Source organism: Selaginella moellendorffii, unplaced genomic scaffold (assembly GCF_000143415.4).
Source record: "Selaginella moellendorffii unplaced genomic scaffold, v1.0 SELMOscaffold_4, whole genome shotgun sequence".
NCBI lineage: Eukaryota > Viridiplantae > Streptophyta > Lycopodiopsida > Selaginellales > Selaginellaceae > Selaginella > Selaginella moellendorffii.
Window position 1 is genome coordinate 2,972,949 of NW_003314265.1, and position 20,045 is coordinate 2,992,993.

At 44.6% G+C, this 20,045-nt stretch overlaps 1 protein-coding gene across 2 annotated transcripts; it reads left to right on the forward strand.

Moving 5' to 3' along the window:
- Positions 1-18,946: 18,946 nt before the first annotated feature.
- On the forward strand, positions 18,947-20,043 carry LOC9654063 (peptidyl-prolyl cis-trans isomerase FKBP16-1, chloroplastic). 2 transcript variants are annotated; one of them, XM_024669288.1, is made up of 7 exons: positions 18,947-19,215; positions 19,279-19,313; positions 19,364-19,454; positions 19,524-19,584; positions 19,662-19,707; positions 19,761-19,831; positions 19,883-20,043. In XM_024669288.1, the coding sequence occupies exons 1-7, from the start codon at positions 19,010-19,012 to the stop codon at positions 19,961-19,963; spliced, it is 591 nt and encodes a 196-aa protein (XP_024525056.1). In that variant the 5' UTR covers positions 18,947-19,009; the 3' UTR covers positions 19,964-20,043. The 2 variants fall into 2 exon arrangements, with proteins under 2 accessions (XP_024525056.1, XP_002964205.2); XM_002964159.2 differs by having other exon boundaries at positions 18,949-19,215; positions 19,361-19,454.
- The last annotated feature ends 2 nt before the right edge of the window (positions 20,044-20,045 follow it).

Here is a 20,045-nt window from a genome sequence, read left to right on the forward strand (position 1 = left end):
ACCTGTACTGGATTGAATGCTGAATCCGGCTTCTTGTTCCTCGGCCCATAATAGTGATCCTCAACATCGTTATCTGTCACTGCATTTCCAGAGGACATTGTTCCGCTACTATCTGGTGCTCTGGGTTCTGGCCAAAAGGACTCTTCCAATTCTTCATATACAACCGGCCCATTTTGGATAGCAGATATAATCTTCTCCCAGTATTCGAGCAAAGGCTTGCACCTCTGAAAATAGGATTCTCCACCAAACACCAACCCCCTCTTCCAGAAGGCAATATGCTGTCTAATCCCGGCCACTATACTTTCCTGGTCTTTGAGTCCATCCGGGTGCATCGGCCGTGGGGAACCCTGAGGAATCATAGGTTCCCCAGTTATGGGATCTCTCTTGAAGAGTTCAATGCCGTCCACTGGCAGCCACACTGTGTCCCATTCTCTCATCTTGTACCTCATCACTGGAGCACCGTCACACATGCTGAAATGAAACTGAAGAGGCTTGGAGTGGCCAATCAGCGTTTCGGATCCGTCCCTGATATAGCCTCTTACAAACCCCTTAAAGTCTAGAACCTCTGTCAGAAGTGCAGCTTCAACAGTGCCTTTGATGCAATTTTGGAATTCATCGTAGAGTTGTGGGAGGGTGAGGACATTGGATCGCCGGAGGGACTCTGCCAAGTGACTGAACATGGCATCGACGTCTTCATGAGTGTGCCCAACCATGAGAAAGCCAAGTGTAACCCTTTCAAATATCCCTTTGGCAACAAGCATCACCAAGTACGTGAAGACGTACATGTTTTTGTTCTCACTGCCAGCATTGTCTGTTTGGAGCAGAAGATGGGGTGGAAGGCCACATCAGCCGCAAGAACTTCCTTGAGATTCTGCTTCGTTTGGATGAGGCTGTGCATTCACCGGGCGACCAGCCTCGTCGGAATGGCATGAGGCCTCACGTGATAACCCTACAATCTGACGGCCAACATATTCACTGGGATGGCATGGGGCCCCACACGATACTGCAAGCCTTTGCTCCTCCTCCAGCTGAACCCTGTATGGGGTTCGATCGACAAGGGCCTTATGCAAGGGTTGGCCGTTCAGCTCAGTCTGCGCACTTTGCAGAGACCTTAAGTGTTTTGCTAGGGATGCAATCATCATGTTTGCACCCCCGCCACCCCATAGAGGTACAAAGAAGTTCCCATAGTTCTGGGCACCATGCCCATGAGCGATTATGCCAAATAGAGACACAGGCAGCTGCATGGATGAAGAGATTGCCTTGGGGGCAGGATTGAGTCGAGGTAAGCATGTCTTTTTCTGGTCCATTTTGTCGTGGATGATGTAGAGGTAAGAGTCAGGTCTCTCCATGGAGAGAATCCTGTTATGATAATATGCAGTCCTGCAGCTTCTCTGCTCAATGTTGTGGTCGAGCCACCTTCTAACCAACGTCTCTCGCTCTTGAGCGCTGCAAGAATTCTTCGACAAAGCCATTTTGATAGCAGTGCACTCGTCACACTTTGAAAAGCTGGAGTACTTTCCTATACTCACATCCCTGAACCTGTTGCTCCACAATCTACTAAATCTAGATTGGCTCAGCTTCCTGTAGCCATTACTCTGGAGTTCCCGATTCACATCTTCCAATATGGCCCCCTTGGTATACATGGAAGGGAGAACTCGTTGGGTGTCTCGTGTTCCATCTTCCAAGAGGCGGGTTTTATATGGTTGCTGCTCGCTACATGTCTCAACAAACCTCTTGAAGATTGCCTCTCCATATACAACATGACCCCTGGTTTTGTGCGTACCGTTGTTCCCATGGACTGCTTGTTGAACCCTTTGTTCCTCGAACTCAGTTTTGATTCTGTAGAATGTGGTTCGAGGGACTCCATAAATGATTCTCCATGCCTTCATGCAAACCAAACCCCTCTGGAAGACCATGCCCCCCACCTGATGTTCTGAAGCATCAACAGATGACCGTAATGCCTCATACACAAAATTGCGAGCTGCCTTCCAGGACAATGTCTTGTATCTTGCTCTCTCCTCTTCAATAGCATCCCAATCAGCATGTTGACAGCACCTCCTCTTGTAACAAGCAACTGTCGAGACCATTCGAACCTCCATCGCTATTTTCTGCTTTTTTGGTTCGTTGCTCAGATCCCTTTGGCTGCGCTTTAGGAAGGTGTACTTTCTTTTCCCATGAAGAGATGTTCTGTCATCAGTTGTAGTGGTGTTTGATTGTGAATCCTTCACATTCTCAAACACTAAGTGCCTCAATTTCCACCGCACAATGCTTCCAATAGTCAGACTGTTTTCTTTTGTGTCAACAACCTCTAAAATCGCAACTCCAATATCATCCCAGCCCAATTCTTGATTAGCAACCGCATCTCTTGGATTGACAACTGTGGCTAAGCCCTCAGCTACCACCTCCCCCTCGGGGTTGTTTAGAAACACCTTTGCCTGAATCCATGTAGCACGGTTCTTAAGATCCACGGAGGGAACATGCGTCGCACTTGCGCTGTCCCCAACATCTGCTTTCTTCTGAAGATTTTTCAAGGCAACAACAACATTTACCCCGACGACCATCTCTCCTAGTTCAATAGCGACCACATTCCCATCGAAGACAGTCTCTACTGATACAGCAGCATTGCCTTCCCCAAGCCTTTGACAGTGTATAACAAAGTTCCGATCCATAGACACAAGGGTCCCTTTTGCAACTCTCTTCCCACCATTCAAAATGTAAACCTTTTCCCCAACCCTGAAGGCCATTCTGAAAGTGCAGAAAAGAAGTTAAGACCATACAAAAAATGATTGGAGAATGGCCTAAATCATAACATACCAAACAACCTCAATAGCATGAGGCCACATGCCATTATTCAAACATGCTATTGACACCCACGTGAAATTTCGCATTCACAAAATTGGCATGAGCCCTCATGCCATTAGTGGTACCACTAATGGCATGAGGCCTCACGCTATCTTTGGCCCCTGCTAGCCTGTTGCTATATTCCTTTTGCCTTGCTGCAACTGTATATATTTTTGTGTGCGTGACTAGTCACCCATACAAAAATATATACAGTTCAAAAGGAATATGGCAATAGGCTAGCAGGGGCCAAAGATGGCATGAGGCCTCATGCCATCTTGATATACACACAGCTGCAGGCAAGTAAAAACATACATGACAATACGCTAGCTATGAAATTGCAAGGGCCCAAGATGGCATGTGGCCTCATGCCATTTCTAAATGTGGTCCTAAGCCATTCCATGGTGAACATACCAGGAAGCACAAGTGCCGAATATCAAGAGGAAGCGGTAGCCACACCAAAGACAGTGCCGCTCGCAACACCGCAACTACTCGTAACGCCGCTCGCAACACCGCAACTGCTCGTAGCACCGCTCGCACAAACTGCCACTCGCATAAACTGCCGCTCGCAATGGCGCTCGCAATGCCGCAACCGCTCGTAGACGCATAAACCACAGCTCACAACGCCGCTTACACAAGCAGCGCTCACTGCGCTCAGCGGAACCAAGAACACGGCGCACAAAAATGATAGACCTAGGAATGAGTTCGAGAATTCAAAAATAACACACGCTTGAACGTCACATCAAATCCTTTGACAAACCAGATCTTATGATTCCTCTGACAAATTTCAAACTGAGTAGCTTCTAGACTTTGCTGTCGGAGGTTGAACTTTGTCACATCATGTCCTTGCCTCGATCCAGCTGTGCCATGTCAGTGATTCGAACTTTGCCATGCCATGTCAGCGATCCGCGCCAAGATTATTCGCCGTGTAAAGGAATAATTATGCTGTGTGTGTACGTCCATTTATGGCAATATAAGGCCACACGCCATTCAAAGAATAATGCTAATCGAGCATTTTTTGGTGCATTTTTGGGTTCAAAATTGCATGAGCCCACACGCTATAAAGTTTACCTGTACCAAAAATAGAAACAGCTTTATTTACTTGGGAATTTAAGTGGTTGAGGCATTTTTAAACTTACAAACACATGCTCTACTTACATTCCTTTGGTTGCTTAAAATTCAAAAATATTATAAACCTTTCTTTTTGCATTTTCAATGTTTTCAATTATGGTTTTTGATTTTCGCAAGACTAGCCTAGTAATCTATTTGCATCCCGTCATGTTTATAGCTAGCTTTCGTTTGTCCCCTTCGCTAGCCTGAGATACATCTGCTCGGCATCTGCCTCTTACAGCATTTGCCCAGAAAGGGCATCTTTCTTCACGCAGCATTTACCACATGTTTAGGGTTTAGGGTTTAGGGTTTAGCAATTCAGTAGCTTGATAAACATGCAAATACAGAACTTGATGCAAAATTCTTTGATATGTCACAATGCCCCTAGGACCATAAACACATTTCAATAGAGAGGGTCCTTTCATTTCATAACTCCTTACGTAGATCTTGGTGAAACCAGAGTTAGTGAAGTTAGTTTCTTGTGATCCCGCATCTGATTGTGATGTCCCTTTGCAGTGTCGATGGAAAGGTCAATGCACACCAAACTGTAAAATCTTGGAGCAAAATAACGGTCGGATCTATGGCAAATGCCCCTAAAACATTGTAAAGCTCGTGTGGTTTCATGTGGTGTCCGATCGAGATGCTTCTTTGCAGGGTCATCAAGAAAGACATTGTATACCATTCTGTAAAATCTAGTTGCGATCTAACGGTTGGATCTCCAGAAAACTCAAAAAAATCTTGCGCGTGTCAGAATATCCTAGGAATATACTCTTATGTGACCCTGAAAATGGCATGCGGCCCCACGCCATTCAAGAGATAACGCCAGATGACGCCGAGAATTTTTTGGTGCATTTTTTGGGTTCAAAATTGCATGAGCCCACACGCTATAAAGTTTATCTTTGCCAAATAGAGAAAAGTTTATCTGTGTCATATGAGGTAGTTACAGTCCTTTGTGCTCGGCATCTGCCTCTTGTAGCATTTGCACTGAAAGGGAATTTTTCTCCATTCAGCATTTAGCCCTGAAAATGGCGTGCGCCCACACGCCATTCAAGGAATAACGCCACAGGACGCCTGGATTTTTGGGTTTAAAATGTTTAGGGTTTTTTGGGTTTTTTCAAAATATTTTGGGTCCAACGTTTTTTGGGTTTCTTTGGTTCAAAATTGCATAAGCCCACATGCTATAATATTGATTTGAGAGAAAAATAGAAACAGATAGAATTTCTTTATTTAGCTGAACATCTGCCATTTTTGGAAATACAAGATGCTTTGGAATATCCAATCATGCATGGTATAAATATAGCGAGGGTATTAAATGATATCCCAATTATGATCTTTCTTTTGGATTTCGCGTGCATGCAGTCCGAGGAATGATGACATTGCGGATTTCTTTTGGATTTTGCGTGCTTGCATGCACGCGGCAATCCAGAAATTAATGGTGGCGCCCAAGTCCGAGGAATGATGACGTGGCGGGATTACCAACCGTTGTGACATTTCGCGCATGTGAAGTTAGGTTTTGCATTTTGCTTCGTACTCGCGCTCGCACACTCGCGCTCGCATCGCGCTCCCACTCGCGATCACGCTCACATTCGCGCTCATCTACCTTCTCTATAGGTTTCTCGTGTGCATCGGCGTCCACTCGCGCTTGCATCACACTCGCGCTCGCATCGCGCTTGTGTGCATTGGCGTCCACTTCAAGACACACCCAGTTTGTAACTTCGCCGCCAACTCCGCCGCCCACTCCGCCACCCACACGCAGCCCACTTGGCGTCCCGGGAGATTTCAGCGCCACTCTCCAACTGTTAAGTAGCCTTGCTGCTACGATCCGCTGCACACACAGTGCACATTCGCCAGCGAGTCCGGCCTCGATTGTCACGCCTCCATTCGGCTTCAAATGGTAAGTCTTTTAGGCCAAGTAGAAAATGGCATGAGGCCACATGCCATTCAGTAGCAACATTGGCATGCACTGATTGGGCTCTCGAGTGCAATCCGGTTACAGATGGCGTGTAGCCTCACGCCATCTTAGGATGCAGCCTCAAGACATCTGATGCAGTGGTGAATGGCGTGTGGCCTCACGTTATTTCCAGCTGCTAGCTTTTCATCTGTCAGCTCTAATTGTTGTGCATTTCTGAACAGGCGAGGAATTGCGTTCTTCTTCCAGCCACTGTCAATGTGGATGCAGAGAAGGGGGAGGAGCTCACCAGTTGGACTTTCGGGATGGAAGGCGAGGATCTGAGGCTGTACAACACAGATGGTGGGAGAAAAGAATGCATGGGGATCCTCATCCAAGTGACAGACACTCCATGCAGTTCCATGCAAGAATATGGACTGGCACTTGTGGTAGAGACAGCGTCCGCCTTCAAGATCCACCTTGCACATCCTAGCGGCTTCCTGGTAGCGGCTTCCTAGAGGGGGGCAGCGGCTATAAGGAATTCCTAGAGGGAGCTAGGGAGAGGTTGTCTAGGAGGCCCACAATTTCAAAGACGCTGCGGGTCTATGAAGATCACATGGAATCCATGGACCTCACCTACGGCGATGTTCAAAAACTATATTCCAACATTGAGCCGTTGAGAGTGCCTCTAGTTCGCGAAGCGAAGGGGAAGGGGGTCGATCTGGAAACTACCCCGAAGCAGAAAAGGGTGGTCAAGCTCAAGCCGACGTCCGACTCTCCTGCAGCTCCAAAAAAGAAGCTACTCGGTGATGCCATTGCCTCGGGTTCGAACACTACACCCACCAAAAAGAAGAGCCGCAAAGAGCAGAAAGAGCAAGAAGAGGCAGCAAAAATCGTCGTAGATAATAGTACTTGTTACTATTCCAACAAAGTATATACAATCGACGTGAGCCGTATCGACATCCAAAGCAAATACAACCACAGGCTAGTATCTGATGAGTGGGTGGAGAAACTGAAGCAGAAGATGCTGGCAAGTCCAGTAACACCCGACATCGCAGACATGATCCCCTACTACCGAACAATGAAGGGCGAGACGAGGTTTCCAGACTTGATCAATAGGAAGGTGTTGGACAATCAGAACATCCGGTTCTATGCCGTCTCCGGGCAGCATTCTAGCTTGGCGATGCAAGAGATAGTTATGGATATTATGGTGGGCGAGGAGGTGAAGAAAGTCTTCAAGACAAGAGTTGTCCGCCTGATAAAAGACAACTCGCCCCTCTGATCTATCATATCCATCTCCCACGTGCAGAATGTCAAGCAAGAAACGTGCTACAAATTGGGTCTGCACGAGACATTGGCACGAACACGGAAGCTCTGGGTTCAACTGAAGAAGCCACAAAAACCAGGACAAGGACGTGCACTAGCAACTAGCGCCTGGCAGGTAAGCCTCATTGCATGTGGCAATGCATGTGGCCTCACGCCATTTCCATTGCAAGAATTCTCGAGTCTTCTCTCGAAAACACTGGGGGTCAATGACACACTCAGCATCCATAACATTCTACTCGCGACAAAAATTGTTTTTGACAAATGGGTAGATGTGCTGAGGAGGTACCATGACGGGGAGTTGCTAAACTCAATGGGTGTGGAGGACGGCCGAAAGCCCAATGATTTGAAGCTCAACGCCTTGCGTTTCTCGCAGTCTCTAGACGACGACGACCTTCTAACAGTGGCTAATGCTCTTCTACGTGGTGAGGTAGTCTTCAACAAGACCAAAATGACTCCCAGCCATATTGTGACATACGAGGACTTGTGCACGACTCTGAGAGCTCGTGCGCTATTGAAGGATTGGATCTTCAAGCAAGTGGCCGTGGAGAGGGTGAGCATCGACACCACGCAAGAGATGATGGAAGAGCTGGAGTTGTCAAATGAAGACATCGACGACTACGTGAAGGGGGCCCCCAAGTTCATCGATCTGCTGCGGGATGCCACGAAAAGTAAAGCTGAGAAGTTGGATCAGTATCCAAATTTCATTAAGAGGGATGTCGACCGCCGGCTTCAGAAACAGCTCGACCCCGCAGCAGAGGCCTATCGAGAACCTTACCGGGTATACGTGAATTCGGATGAGGATCAAAGGTGGAGGAGCATCGTTTCCCGCGGAGATGAGCAGGTCAAGAACATCTTTTGTGTGATGGACTTCACAAACGAGGAGATCACTCATGTAGACGAAGTCAGCTCTATCATTGACTTAATGGTGGGACTTGCGGAGGTGGAATCTTCAGTCCACTATATGATCTACGACTCCAAATCCTATCACAAGTTCTGGAAGGCCTTGAACGAGGTGAAGGCTCGGTTGAAAGGCAAGGAGATGCAGGAGATCCATGGGATAATGGCGAAGAAGAAGATACCGATGAATGTCCGCATCTTCACACTCGCCCTTGTTATTGGTCCTGCAGCAGAGTGGGACTGGAGTGACTTCCCAGCTTCGTTCGACAAGGCCGATCGAATTGATCTGAGGGAGGTCAATTTACCCGTGCCTGAGGAACTGAAGACGGCTATGGAGCTTTCGAATCCAGAGAAAGCTCCAGGTGCAGCATGGGAAATGCTCAGCTGGGTCTTCAATGCAATAGCGGGTGGGTCACCTGCTTCCGACTCCAAGGGCAAATGCGTTGTCGAGTACAACTGCGGCAGACTATTCTTTCGAGCCGCACTACTTAAGGGTGTCCCGTGTGTTGCAGTGACAAACTCCATTGAAGAGGTGACTTCAATGAAGCATATAATTACAGTTGCCAAAGAAAAACAGTATCTTCTCTACGAACCTGGTGAGTACGCACTTTAAGTTTAAATGTTATCTCACAAGCTCTGTATGCAGGAGCGTGGCCACCCCCAGATGCTGAAACGGCGTTAACAGCTACTGTTGGGCCGAGCTCACAACCTGCACAAGGTAAGGTCACGTGAGGCCTCACGCCATTTTGATTATAGATCGTTGTGAATATTCAGACACGAGGACTGAAAAGCGCACTGGTGGCGCGTCGAAGAAGGACAAACAGACAAGCAATAGGAAAAAAGGAGGTACAAATTATATTTGCAATGGCGTGTGGTCTCATGCCATTCCTTGCAGGAGACACTTCTTCAAAGGCAAAACAGGCAAGCACCAGCCAAGCTCAAACTGACAGTGGTCATAAAAAGCGAAAGCACGTTGGACAGTCGTCGGGATCAGAGGCGTTTGATTTGAAAAGGAAGAAGGGCAACGAAAAGATGATAGGTAATGCCTCGCAGTCACCACCTCCTGACTCAGATTCCTATGGCGGACTCCCCTTCCCCAATCTCAATGGAGAGGTACAATGGATGAGGGATGCTTTTCAAGTCAGGGCCACGTTTTTCTCATCTCGTCGTCTTCGAAGGGTGCAAGAACGTGCAGAAACCATGTTAAGACAGTCGGGTGAGGATACGGTCCTAGGTCACACACTAAAACAGGCTATGGATGTCTTGTATTTTGAGATGGAGACTCAGCCAGATGATTTTCCCAAGATGGTCCTGGAAGAACAAGCCATCCAGCCTGAGCAGCCTATGGAAGAAATGCAGGAGGGGGATGAGGAGCCAGAGAAAGATAATGAGCAAGAAGAGCAGAAGGACGAAGAGGAGGACAAAGAAGAGGAGGACGAAGAAGAGGAGGACGAAGAGGACTTGGATGGTCCTCACAATGGTGACGATCACAATAACGACGACAACGATGGCCAGCTTGGGGTGGCAAAAGAGCAGCGGAGGAAGGTCATACAAGACAAACCATCAGGTAAATAATAGTACATCCATTCCTAACCTTTTACCATATCTAACATTGTCCATGTAGGTCGCAAAGCAAATGGTAAGTAGAGATTTTTCAGTTGAATTAAGATACAAACTCTAGCCTTTAGTGTCGAGGAAGGATAGTGCCAAGCAAGGGTCGAAACGTATGTCCAATCCTTCAGAATCAGCAGTGCGCCCAAGTGATATCGGTCCTAGTTCCTCAATAGCAGTTGATGGTAAATACAGTATAGTCGATTCAATGTGCTAATGAGTTTGTTTTTAGTAGCCAGTAGGGAGGATACCATCTCAATCGAAGGGAGATATTTGGACATGCATATGGATCCGCCAGTGGACTCTACTTGCCTGCAAGAGTCATCAGAGCTGGTGGAGGCTACTATCCATATCAACGCCAAGCAAGCTGACCACGCTCCACTTGATGCTGCCCATACCACTGAGTCAATCTTGTCCACGTATCCAACTGACGGTGACCAGGCACCATTGGACCCGCATGAGGCCGCCCCAGCCGCCGAGCCGGTCGTATCCTCATTTCCAACGGACTCAACGTGTGCCCAATCGTCTGACTATGCGCCGTTGGAACCTCCCTACACCACCCCTGCTGCCTATTCGGTCATGTCCACTTTGCCAACGGAGGCACCAGCTGAAATGGCGTGTGATCACACGCCATCAGAACCACCCCATGCCACTGTTGAGCCAGTTGTACCAGAGTCTACAGCTGAAATGGCATGTGCCCACACGCCATCGGATGCGATTGACCCCACATTGCAGAGGAGAGTATTTCCACCCTTCACGTTTCCTCGACCAAAACCCTCTGAACGACCATCGGGAGCACCATTCGCTAATATTGTAGATGGTAAAATTGACTTGTACCATTTTTTATGCTGATGCATTTCATTTCAGAGTCACGGCGAAGGTACTGTATCGTTTTTGATCTGAACGGTGTCCTTTTCTCCCATGAGCGTGGCTCGTCCTCGAATGTCACTGCACCCTCCAAAGCCTGCGGTCGCAAGTTGGTCAAAAGAGACAGATTCACATTAATCACACGGGAGAAACTGCAGGATCTAATAATGACCATGCGACACTTAAAATAGAGGGCCGGGTTCAATTTGCAATTGGGAGTTTGGACATCCATGATGCGCCACAATGCATTAACGTTGTTACAGATGATGCACGATCAGACGCGAGTAATATTACCATTTGACTTTCTCCTAACGCAGGAGGATTGCTTGACTATGGTCCATGTGAGGGGTAGCAAGCCCATCTTCATCAAGCCAGAGGCTGTAGTGATGAACCGGACTGCTAGGTCAAGTGAAATCCTCATCATCGATGACTCGCCGATTAAAACTGCAGCGAACACGCACACATATGCAGTGCACCCCATCTCTTGCAGTATGGAAACTAGGGAGAAGAAACCGTATGTTCTGGGGGACCTTGCAGAACGGCTTGGAGCGATGGTGATAGAGAACCGGCCAGTCCAGGAGGTGGCTGCAGAAATCAACCAAATGGCAGATGGAACGGTATATCAGAAGCCATTTGATCGGACAGACACCAGTCATCATTTATGGCATGTATATTGTCTAGCCAAGCACTATCCGCATCTCCATAATCTGCTCAACCGGATGGGTTCTTCGACCACTGAACATGAGCGTGAACGTATTAGAGAAGAGATGGCATTACTATTGGGTTTAAATCTTGATAGTGTGGAGAGTGATGAAATTCCAAGATTATTGTATAGGCGTTGGAGGCAAAAAATAACAGTCTGAGATGGCATGTATTTATTTAAAAATGTAACTTATTATGGCATGGGGTTCCATGCCATTGTATTAATATTAAAAGACAATTCTTTGAGAGGATTTGCATTATACTAGAAGTGTTACAGCATGTTATTGGAAGTCTACGAAGTTGTTTTATTAATAAGGGGAAAGTAAAGATTGAATGGGGACTTGGGCTCCACCTAGACTCGGAGCAACTGAGCTAATATTAAAAGGATGGAAAGAAATTGGACGACGATGACAAGGAGAAGAGAGAGGTGAAGCAGTGGCAGGGGGAGGAGAAGTGATTGAGTAGACATTTCCTTGTTTAAAATAAAATGGCATATGCCTCAATGCAGTTGAATTTTGTTATATTTATATACTATATAAAGGTTTGGAAACCTTATTTTACAAGTGGGATAATGACAATTCCCACTTTAACGAAATAGAGCTTCTTACATGGCAACTCAAGTGGTGGTGAACACCACCACTTAAAGTGGCCATGGGGGAAGCCACAGTGTTACTCCCTCTCATATGGCAGCTTAGATGGTGGTGAGTTCCACCATTTAAACTTGTCATGGGGGGAGCCATGGTGTTGCTCCTCTTCATGTGGCAGCTTAGGTGGTGGTGAGCTCCACCACTTGGACTTGCTATAGGGGGAGCCATGGCACTGCTCTCACTCATGTGGTAGCTCAGGTGGTGGTGACCTTTACCACTCAAACTTGCTGTAGAGAGAGCCATAGCACCACTCCTCCTCATGTGGTAAATCAATTGTTAATGAGTGCCACCACTCTAGCTGTTGTAGGGGGAGCCTGTAAGACACAAATTTTTCCTTTCTAATTTGCTAGCTCACCTCGTTTATCCGACCAACACCGCCTTGGCTTTTAGCTAAGTTCCCTCGCCAAAGTTCTCGCCTATTGTACCAGCTCCTACTTCGTCCTACTTGGTTTCATCTACTCATTACATGAGTAACGAAGTGTTAGCTATTCATCCACAGATTCCTAAATCTCTCCCAATCCCCCTCCCCGAGTTAGACTGGACTTAAAGATTTAGCTACACTCCCTGCAGGCACAAGCAGCTAAGCACACTAAGCTTCCAGGTTCCTAACATCCCTTAGTACAACAAGACTTGATCATGGGACCCTCTAAATCCCAAGCCTTGGGTGCAACACTTGCTTCAGGACGCTGGTATGAGTACCTCTACCCCCGACTTCCATCCTGAAGGGAAGGCCCAAGCCCCTAGGAAGGGCGAGGACTAATAAGCCACAAGGTACTCAAGTGAGGCACCACTCCATATGAGCTAGAAGTACCGTAGTCGGTTTCCCTTCCAAGAGTGGGAGCTGCTCTTGAGCACTTCCTTGGGTGGCCCCTTTGGCACCACCTGAGTCCATGCTCACTCCCACCCAAGGCCCCTTAGTCCCAACTTCAACCTCAAGTTAGTTTAGAAGCATCATTGGAGAGTTCTTTCAAGACTGATTCCTGAACCTCACTATCCCTACTATACTTTTGGAACCACCTGCAGCCCCCCCCCCCCCCAGGAAACACACACTTTGGGCTTTCACCCCTTGACCTATATTAGTACTCGGACTCGGTCTCAGACTTAATCTCAGACTCGATCTGGGACCCGACTTCGGACTTGGTCTCGGACTCGATCTTAGACTCGACCTTGGACCCGATCTCGGACTTGATCTTGGACTCGACTTCGGGCTCAACCTCGGACTCGGTCTCAGACCCGATCTCGGATCTCGCACTTTGTCTCAAACTTGGTCTCGAACTCAGTCTTGAACTCAGCCTTGGAGTCGACCTCAGACTCAATCCCGGACTCTATCTCAAACTCGGTCTCAGAGTCGGTCTTGGACTTGATCTCAGACTTGATCCCATCCAATGAACTCTTTATCATTTCAGTCGTGCTTTTGGGGATCCTTTAGCCTATGACACCTCGGGGAGTTGGTTCCTTACAGAGCCATGGTGTTGCTCCCCCTCATAAAAAAACAACAAATAACAAATGTGTGAAGATTATAAATACTTGGTTAAAATAAGCAAAGACAACATACTCAAAAGCATTACAATTGAAGACAGAAGTTAAGAGTGTCAACTTCAAGTAGCAATATCATCATTATGAGTATATAATTTTTACTTATAAAAATTGATATTGTAAATGAGAAGGTTTACAACATCACAATCAACTAATTCCCAAGTTGCACTTATGCATACTTCTTTCAATATCAGACTTTTGATAAATTTTTCATCCCTTGCAAATATATGTATTTTGTATATTGTATTGCTTCTTGGGATGGATCCAAATGTTAAACTTTGGATTCATTGCCCTGCAATGTCTAAATATAAGATGTTCATGATATTAATAGAGAGTTAGATAATGGTATTATATTTAAATTTAATATAATATAATTAAATTTTCATTTATAAATCATATCTTAAATGATATAGGGAATTATTATAATGGGGATTTAATAGTAATAATAAAAAAACTAATATAAATACACATTATAAATTATGAGTGTTCGAGTATAGGAATAAGTATATTAATTGGGGTTTAGACCCCTGCTTATATACAAGAATAGATTAACTAAATTCCCAACTAGACAATTCATATGCTATAGTACTATAATTATTATATTATTTAGCCAAGCTTTTATATATATATATAAGGATGGTGTAAGGTTTATATATATATACCCCTCTAGAAGATGATAAAGGTTATGGCAATAAGCTAGGTGGAATATCTGGAGCTTCTACTAAGTAATTATAAATTACCATAAGAATTTGAAGCTCTCACAAAATCATTAACAAAGTTGATAACAACCATGACTGAAACAAAACTCAAAGTTATGGCATAAGCATTAATCAACTATAGAATCCCATGAACCAATTGTAACTTCATATGCAACTACTAAATGCTTAAACTAACCTCGAAACTATAGCTTTGAACTAAACCAAGGGACTTTAAGAACCATTATAATTTATAAAATACTATTATAACAAATAATACATCCCACCTTTAAGTTTACCCACTAATAATCTTCGAAGACCACTATTAACTCTAACTCATGACTATAAGTAAAACTTACCCCTTCATTTTTGTCTAACACTACATATGGGACATCATTTATCCTCTATATCCTCCTTATCCCCTCCTCAAATGAAAAAGAGTTTTGAAGCACTAACTCTATTCAAATTCATTATGCTTGTTTTTACTCTGCCATCTATATTCAACCTTACTCCACTATTGCATTCATTCAACTTCTTTCCACTATTGCATGCATTTGGCTTTACTATATTAAGATTAAATGTTCTATTTATACTCGCTATGTTCATTTTCACTCCACTATTATATTTGTTCATCTTCATTCCATCGTTGAGGCCAGACTCTCATCCGTCCTTTCTACCCCCTCCTCCAAAGAAAAAAAATGTTTAAAATGTTAAAGCAAAAAAGAGAAAAGGAGAAAAATTGAAACAATTGTGAAAGAAAAAAAAAAGTGGATAAAGAAACATTGGAAGAGGAGTTTGTAACAACTGATAATGTAAAAATGGGGAAATCAAAATAAGGACATGTGCTCAAAGCTTGGAAAATAAAGCACTTCCTATCATAAAATATTTTGGCCACCACAATATAAACAAAAGATTTATACCGCTTAACTTCCTTAACACACAACTCAACACTTTAGACCAGAAAATCAATAATAATGTTTACATTCTCAAGGGAATATATAAACTCTTCACCAGTCACTATCATGATCACACTCCACATCAATATAAGATGATAGAACACTGTGAACTAGACAAGCTATGTAATCATGTCCTATAGAAGGTGGAGACGGCACCACATCAAGGATAAGTGCAACACTATTATGATCACACTCCATAACACCAAAAGTTCAATCCAACGGAGTAGCATTAACAGCCTTAAATGATATACTCCTTGATCAATGACAGCATGGCATGGTAGAAAAATGTACTGAAGATTAGAAGAAGAATCTATCTAAGCACAACAAAAGCTAGAATTCTAGATCTTGCAAAAAAATAATACAAATTTAGATCTAAAAAAGAATGAAGAAATAAAAACCAAAAGCACAATCTCAGAGCAAAGCACTATTAAAAGGCTTTAAATTGCAATACCCTTAACTTTCACCAATGTGAGTGTTTGGGATATAGGAATAAATATATTAATTAGGGATTAAACCCCTATTTATATACAAGAATTGATGGATCAGATTTAGAACTAAATGGACAATTCATATGCAATTAATGTATTACCTAGCTATTTATATTACATGTATTTATAAACTTTACAGAGGATGCTAACTTAAATAATTAGCATAAATACAAATATTAAACTTAAAATAATAATTTCTTCCGTAAAGATAAGGCAAAAACTCTATTAAATAGCAAAATACTGGTAGTTTACACAGATCTAAATACTATTAAACTTATTAATTGTCAACAGTAATGGCTCCCTTGGCTCCCTATTGACATGACTCCCTGTATTGGCAAATTTAATCTAGCATGTCTTTATAATTTTGGAATCCCTCCAAAAGAGACTGAATTCCATCCAAGCTGTGCCTGCCATCAAGGCTGTGCGTGCCCCGAGCCTATAGTACCACGTTTGAACGATGAGATGCCCACCATCACCGTCAAGATCCTGCAAGAACATACTACATTTCATCAACCGGCAAGGATAAGAGAAAAAAAGAAAGCAGTAATATAAAGCAGCAGTCATCTCACCCACATTCCCACAACAATGCAGAGCACTCCCATTGATCAACCCTTCAAACATCAAGCCTCTAGAAGCAGCTCTGTGACAGAGCTAAGATAAATGCTCATGTGCGCCTTATGGACATAGGGACTTCCAACCTACATGTGAAAACTCCAATCTATGACTTGCAGGAGCAGGTCAGGCACTGATCTAAATTCTATTCCTGGCCACAAGTGATCAGGGCGAAGACTCCAAGTCTATGCTTTGGAGATTTACAATGTATCAGGCATCCCTAACACGTCATCCCCCACGTCAGCTTGACACGTTTTCTTGACGCTAGAGTTTAGGGTCTCGATGGAGGCTAGTCGCGGATCAAATTCTTAGCGAGCTCCAGCTCCGGTGCAGTGAGGGAGGAAAAGCCAAAAGTGAAGTGTCTTAGCAAATCAATGCCACATGGGATTAACATATGTAGACACGACTCGTGCATGGCCTTACACTACATGCATGTTACAACTGTCAGCCACTATACTTTTGGCCAGTAAAAGCATGTCTACTGACGCTAGCTTAGGGACGGCTGTGAGAAGTTGAATGAAGTACTCAAAAGAAAATCCATTGCTATAAGTCCATATGTGTAAGGAAGTTCACGTTAACTTTGCATTCTAATAATAATAAAAAATCCCAGATGAATTGCCTGAAGACTCGGGCAAACCCTTGCGATCAGCTTTCTGGAAGCTTTTTTTTCAAATTTGTCTTCATGACAACATTGAGCAGTGTTCAGCCCGACCGCTGCATCCACTGGCTCTGCGGATGTGAAGCACTGGGAACCATACAAAGCTTTGTTGACAAGGTCTCATTGCACAAGAACTTGTCCAAGGGACGATATTCATTTGGGCCTTGCTCCATCTGCGTCACCATTGCATCTTTGGTGTTGACACATCTTTATGCTCCATTTATGGCCACCATCATCTGTGTCAACATATTAAGAGGCCTAAGCCTGAGAATGCGGGGATCAAGAAGAAGCGAGAAGAGATGACTCGGAGTTGAATGCCCTGATAACGTGCTGCTAGCTGGGAAATATGCCGGCAAGCATGCATTCAAACCCGCGAATAAGAAGTGGTATGAGCCGCATTAGTGACAGGCAGGAACATAATAGTCAACTTACATTAAAACTGTTCGGCACGGCAAACATCTGCTGCAGCCAGATTCACGCACTTTATTCTATTTCATATATATCTGAGAGCATCTGTCCGATGGCGTGCCACATCAAACGGTGATGGAGGTGTAGTTGCTGGCAGTCTCCTCGATTTCTCCACAAGCGTTCCTCCAGCAGGGTCCAGCGATGCAGTTCCCTTTGCCGCAGTAAGCACGCCCGGTTCCACACCAGTTGAACTTGCTGCAGCAGCGACCAGGATTGCAGTACTGACGTCCTGCGGGGCTGCAGGTCGGATCAGCATTGACGACGAAGTTGGGGGCTACAAGTAGCATGATCAACAGAGACAAGCCAAGAGGTGATGCAAACGCCATTCTGAGTAGAACAAGGATTACAAGCGCGGTAGAGAAAGATGGAATTGCCTGAGAAGCTTTGAGGAGCTGGAGAGAAAATGAGAGGCCCTTATATAATCGGGAAGTTGTGGTTGAGCACGCAACTTGAAACGTAGAATAATGGATGTCTACGGATTGTTTAGAGCTGAGCTGCGTCTATAACTTGCTTAACTATTTAAATATACTGTTTTTAGAGCTTGCCGTAATACCAGCTTAGTTTATTGCAACTGGGAGGCCTGTGAATCGTTTACAGTAGCTTACAGACAAAACTGAGACTGTATGGAGAAAACTTCTCACAGATACTGTATGGAGAAAACTTCAATGCGCATCAAACTCCACAAGACAGTGGCTATTTATATCTACTGTTTTCACAGTGGGCATCATTTTTGTTCTCTCCTGGTGATTGTTTGTTTCTGGTGGTCACAAGGCTAGTAATTTTCCCAGGTACCGCCCATATGTATGGACATGTAGTCTGTTTGTTTGTTTGTTTGTTCTGGTGGACATTTTTTTATTAACCAGATGGCATGAACCTGAGGCCTACATCCATCACCATACTAGCCCACTGTGAAAACACTAGAAGAAAATGAGGATTTACATGGGCACTGTCTAGTGGTGTTAAAGAGTTAGGCCAACTCTTTAATGCGGATTGAAGTCTCCTCCATACAGTCTCTGTTTTGTCTGAAAGATACTGTAAGAGATTTGCATCCAGTATTATACTTTTTTAATTGCAAGTCATCCACAGAAGCTAATATGACTTCTGTGACTTTATATATGTAAAGCTGTAGTCCATTTGTGTTTAAGAAGCATGGGACCCCATCTACATGAATGTAATGCATTGTTCCTCTCTCTCAGGTTCTATAATAACAAATTTAAAAAGCTAAGCAAATTATAAATGTAGCTCAACTCTAAAAAATTAGTTAGGTTTTATTTATCGGGCAATATAAACACAAAAATTACTGGAGGAACTTTACAATAATCCATGTACAAATGGAAAAACCATGGCATAACTGGAAAGAGAGAATCGAAGGAATGTAGAAACTGGACGCCAAGGCATCGAGTGCGAATAGTTCCTGCTTAGCGTTCAAAGGCTGGCTACCAGGTCTCGATAGAAGTCCAAGTTCAAGGACTAATGAATCCAAGATCTACGACCAGGCACACGCTGCCACAGTTTCGGACAGGTAGTTGTCACCGGACATGTCCACTCTGTGAGTTGGAATCTTGCGTCTACTTAGAAAGAACATCATCTAGCCTTCCTCAACAAAAAAACCACTGGAAACCCTGCAGCACCGCTCTCTACTCTTTAGGTAAATGCAATGCCTAAATTATATACCACTTTAGTTGAATTCTATCCCAGCCGAGCTCTTACATGAACAGGGTTTGTGTGGCAAAATTGGGTCACGGCAGGGTCCCAGGTTTTCCTTCCAGCCCTCAAGCCGATAACAATGCGTTGCCCAGGCGGAGTTTCATTCCAGCATTCACTCTCTTCTCGTGGGCGGTTTGTAGCAATTCCAGTGGAAATGCCAATGCGGCAGCCAATGGGGTTCCCATGATGGTGGAGCCAGACCTTCCAAAGTAGCTCCTCTTCTGGCATTGATAACGTTTAAACCTGTGCTCGTTGTTTCTATGTTGTTCCAGATTTCGCAGAACATCCAGTGGTCTCAAAATCCAAGGTTCGATTATCATTGTTCTCGCGAAGTTCCAATCTTTTCTGTGGCAGAAGTTTCCGAGGGAATTGGACCGGAAGCTCGCAGAGGCCGGATTGTGGAGTTTAACTACGTGTGCCGCAGATCAAATGGCTACTACGTCTACAGGTACACTTGCGATTTTATCGATATTTCAAAACCACACTCTCTTTTGGGATTCTGTGTTTCACCTCGCAGCACGATGGATTCATTTAATAAGGACAGTGAGCCAGTAACACTCGCGCTAGGCGAAGGAAAGGTCTGAATTTTTCATTCCATTCAATAGTTTTTTCTTCTTTACGTTGTCTTTAAGACTTTTGTTTTGATTGCTCCCAGCTTATCTCGGGATTGGAAGAGGTGATTACTGGAATGAAATCCGGAGGTAAGTAAGACCCAAGAAAAAGAAGAGAAACAATGCTAATTTTTAATTCTCAGGCAAAAGAAGAGTGCTCATACCTCCCAGCCTTGGGTATGTTTCTCCAGATCTCGAGCCCCAGCCCCCAGAGGTAGAGAGATCCAAAACGAGTTTAATCTCATTTTTATCTTGTTTTGGTCAGTTTGGGCCTCGAAGAAGCCTCATGGCTCACGCAAAAGAACCCCTCGTCTTCGAGATCCAGCTCGTGAGAGTTTCTCAATAAAGAGGCGGATCCAACGGCCCTGCGACTATTCCGATCTAACGGCTCCGAGTGAATATATAAAGACTGCGTTGCAAGAGCCCTA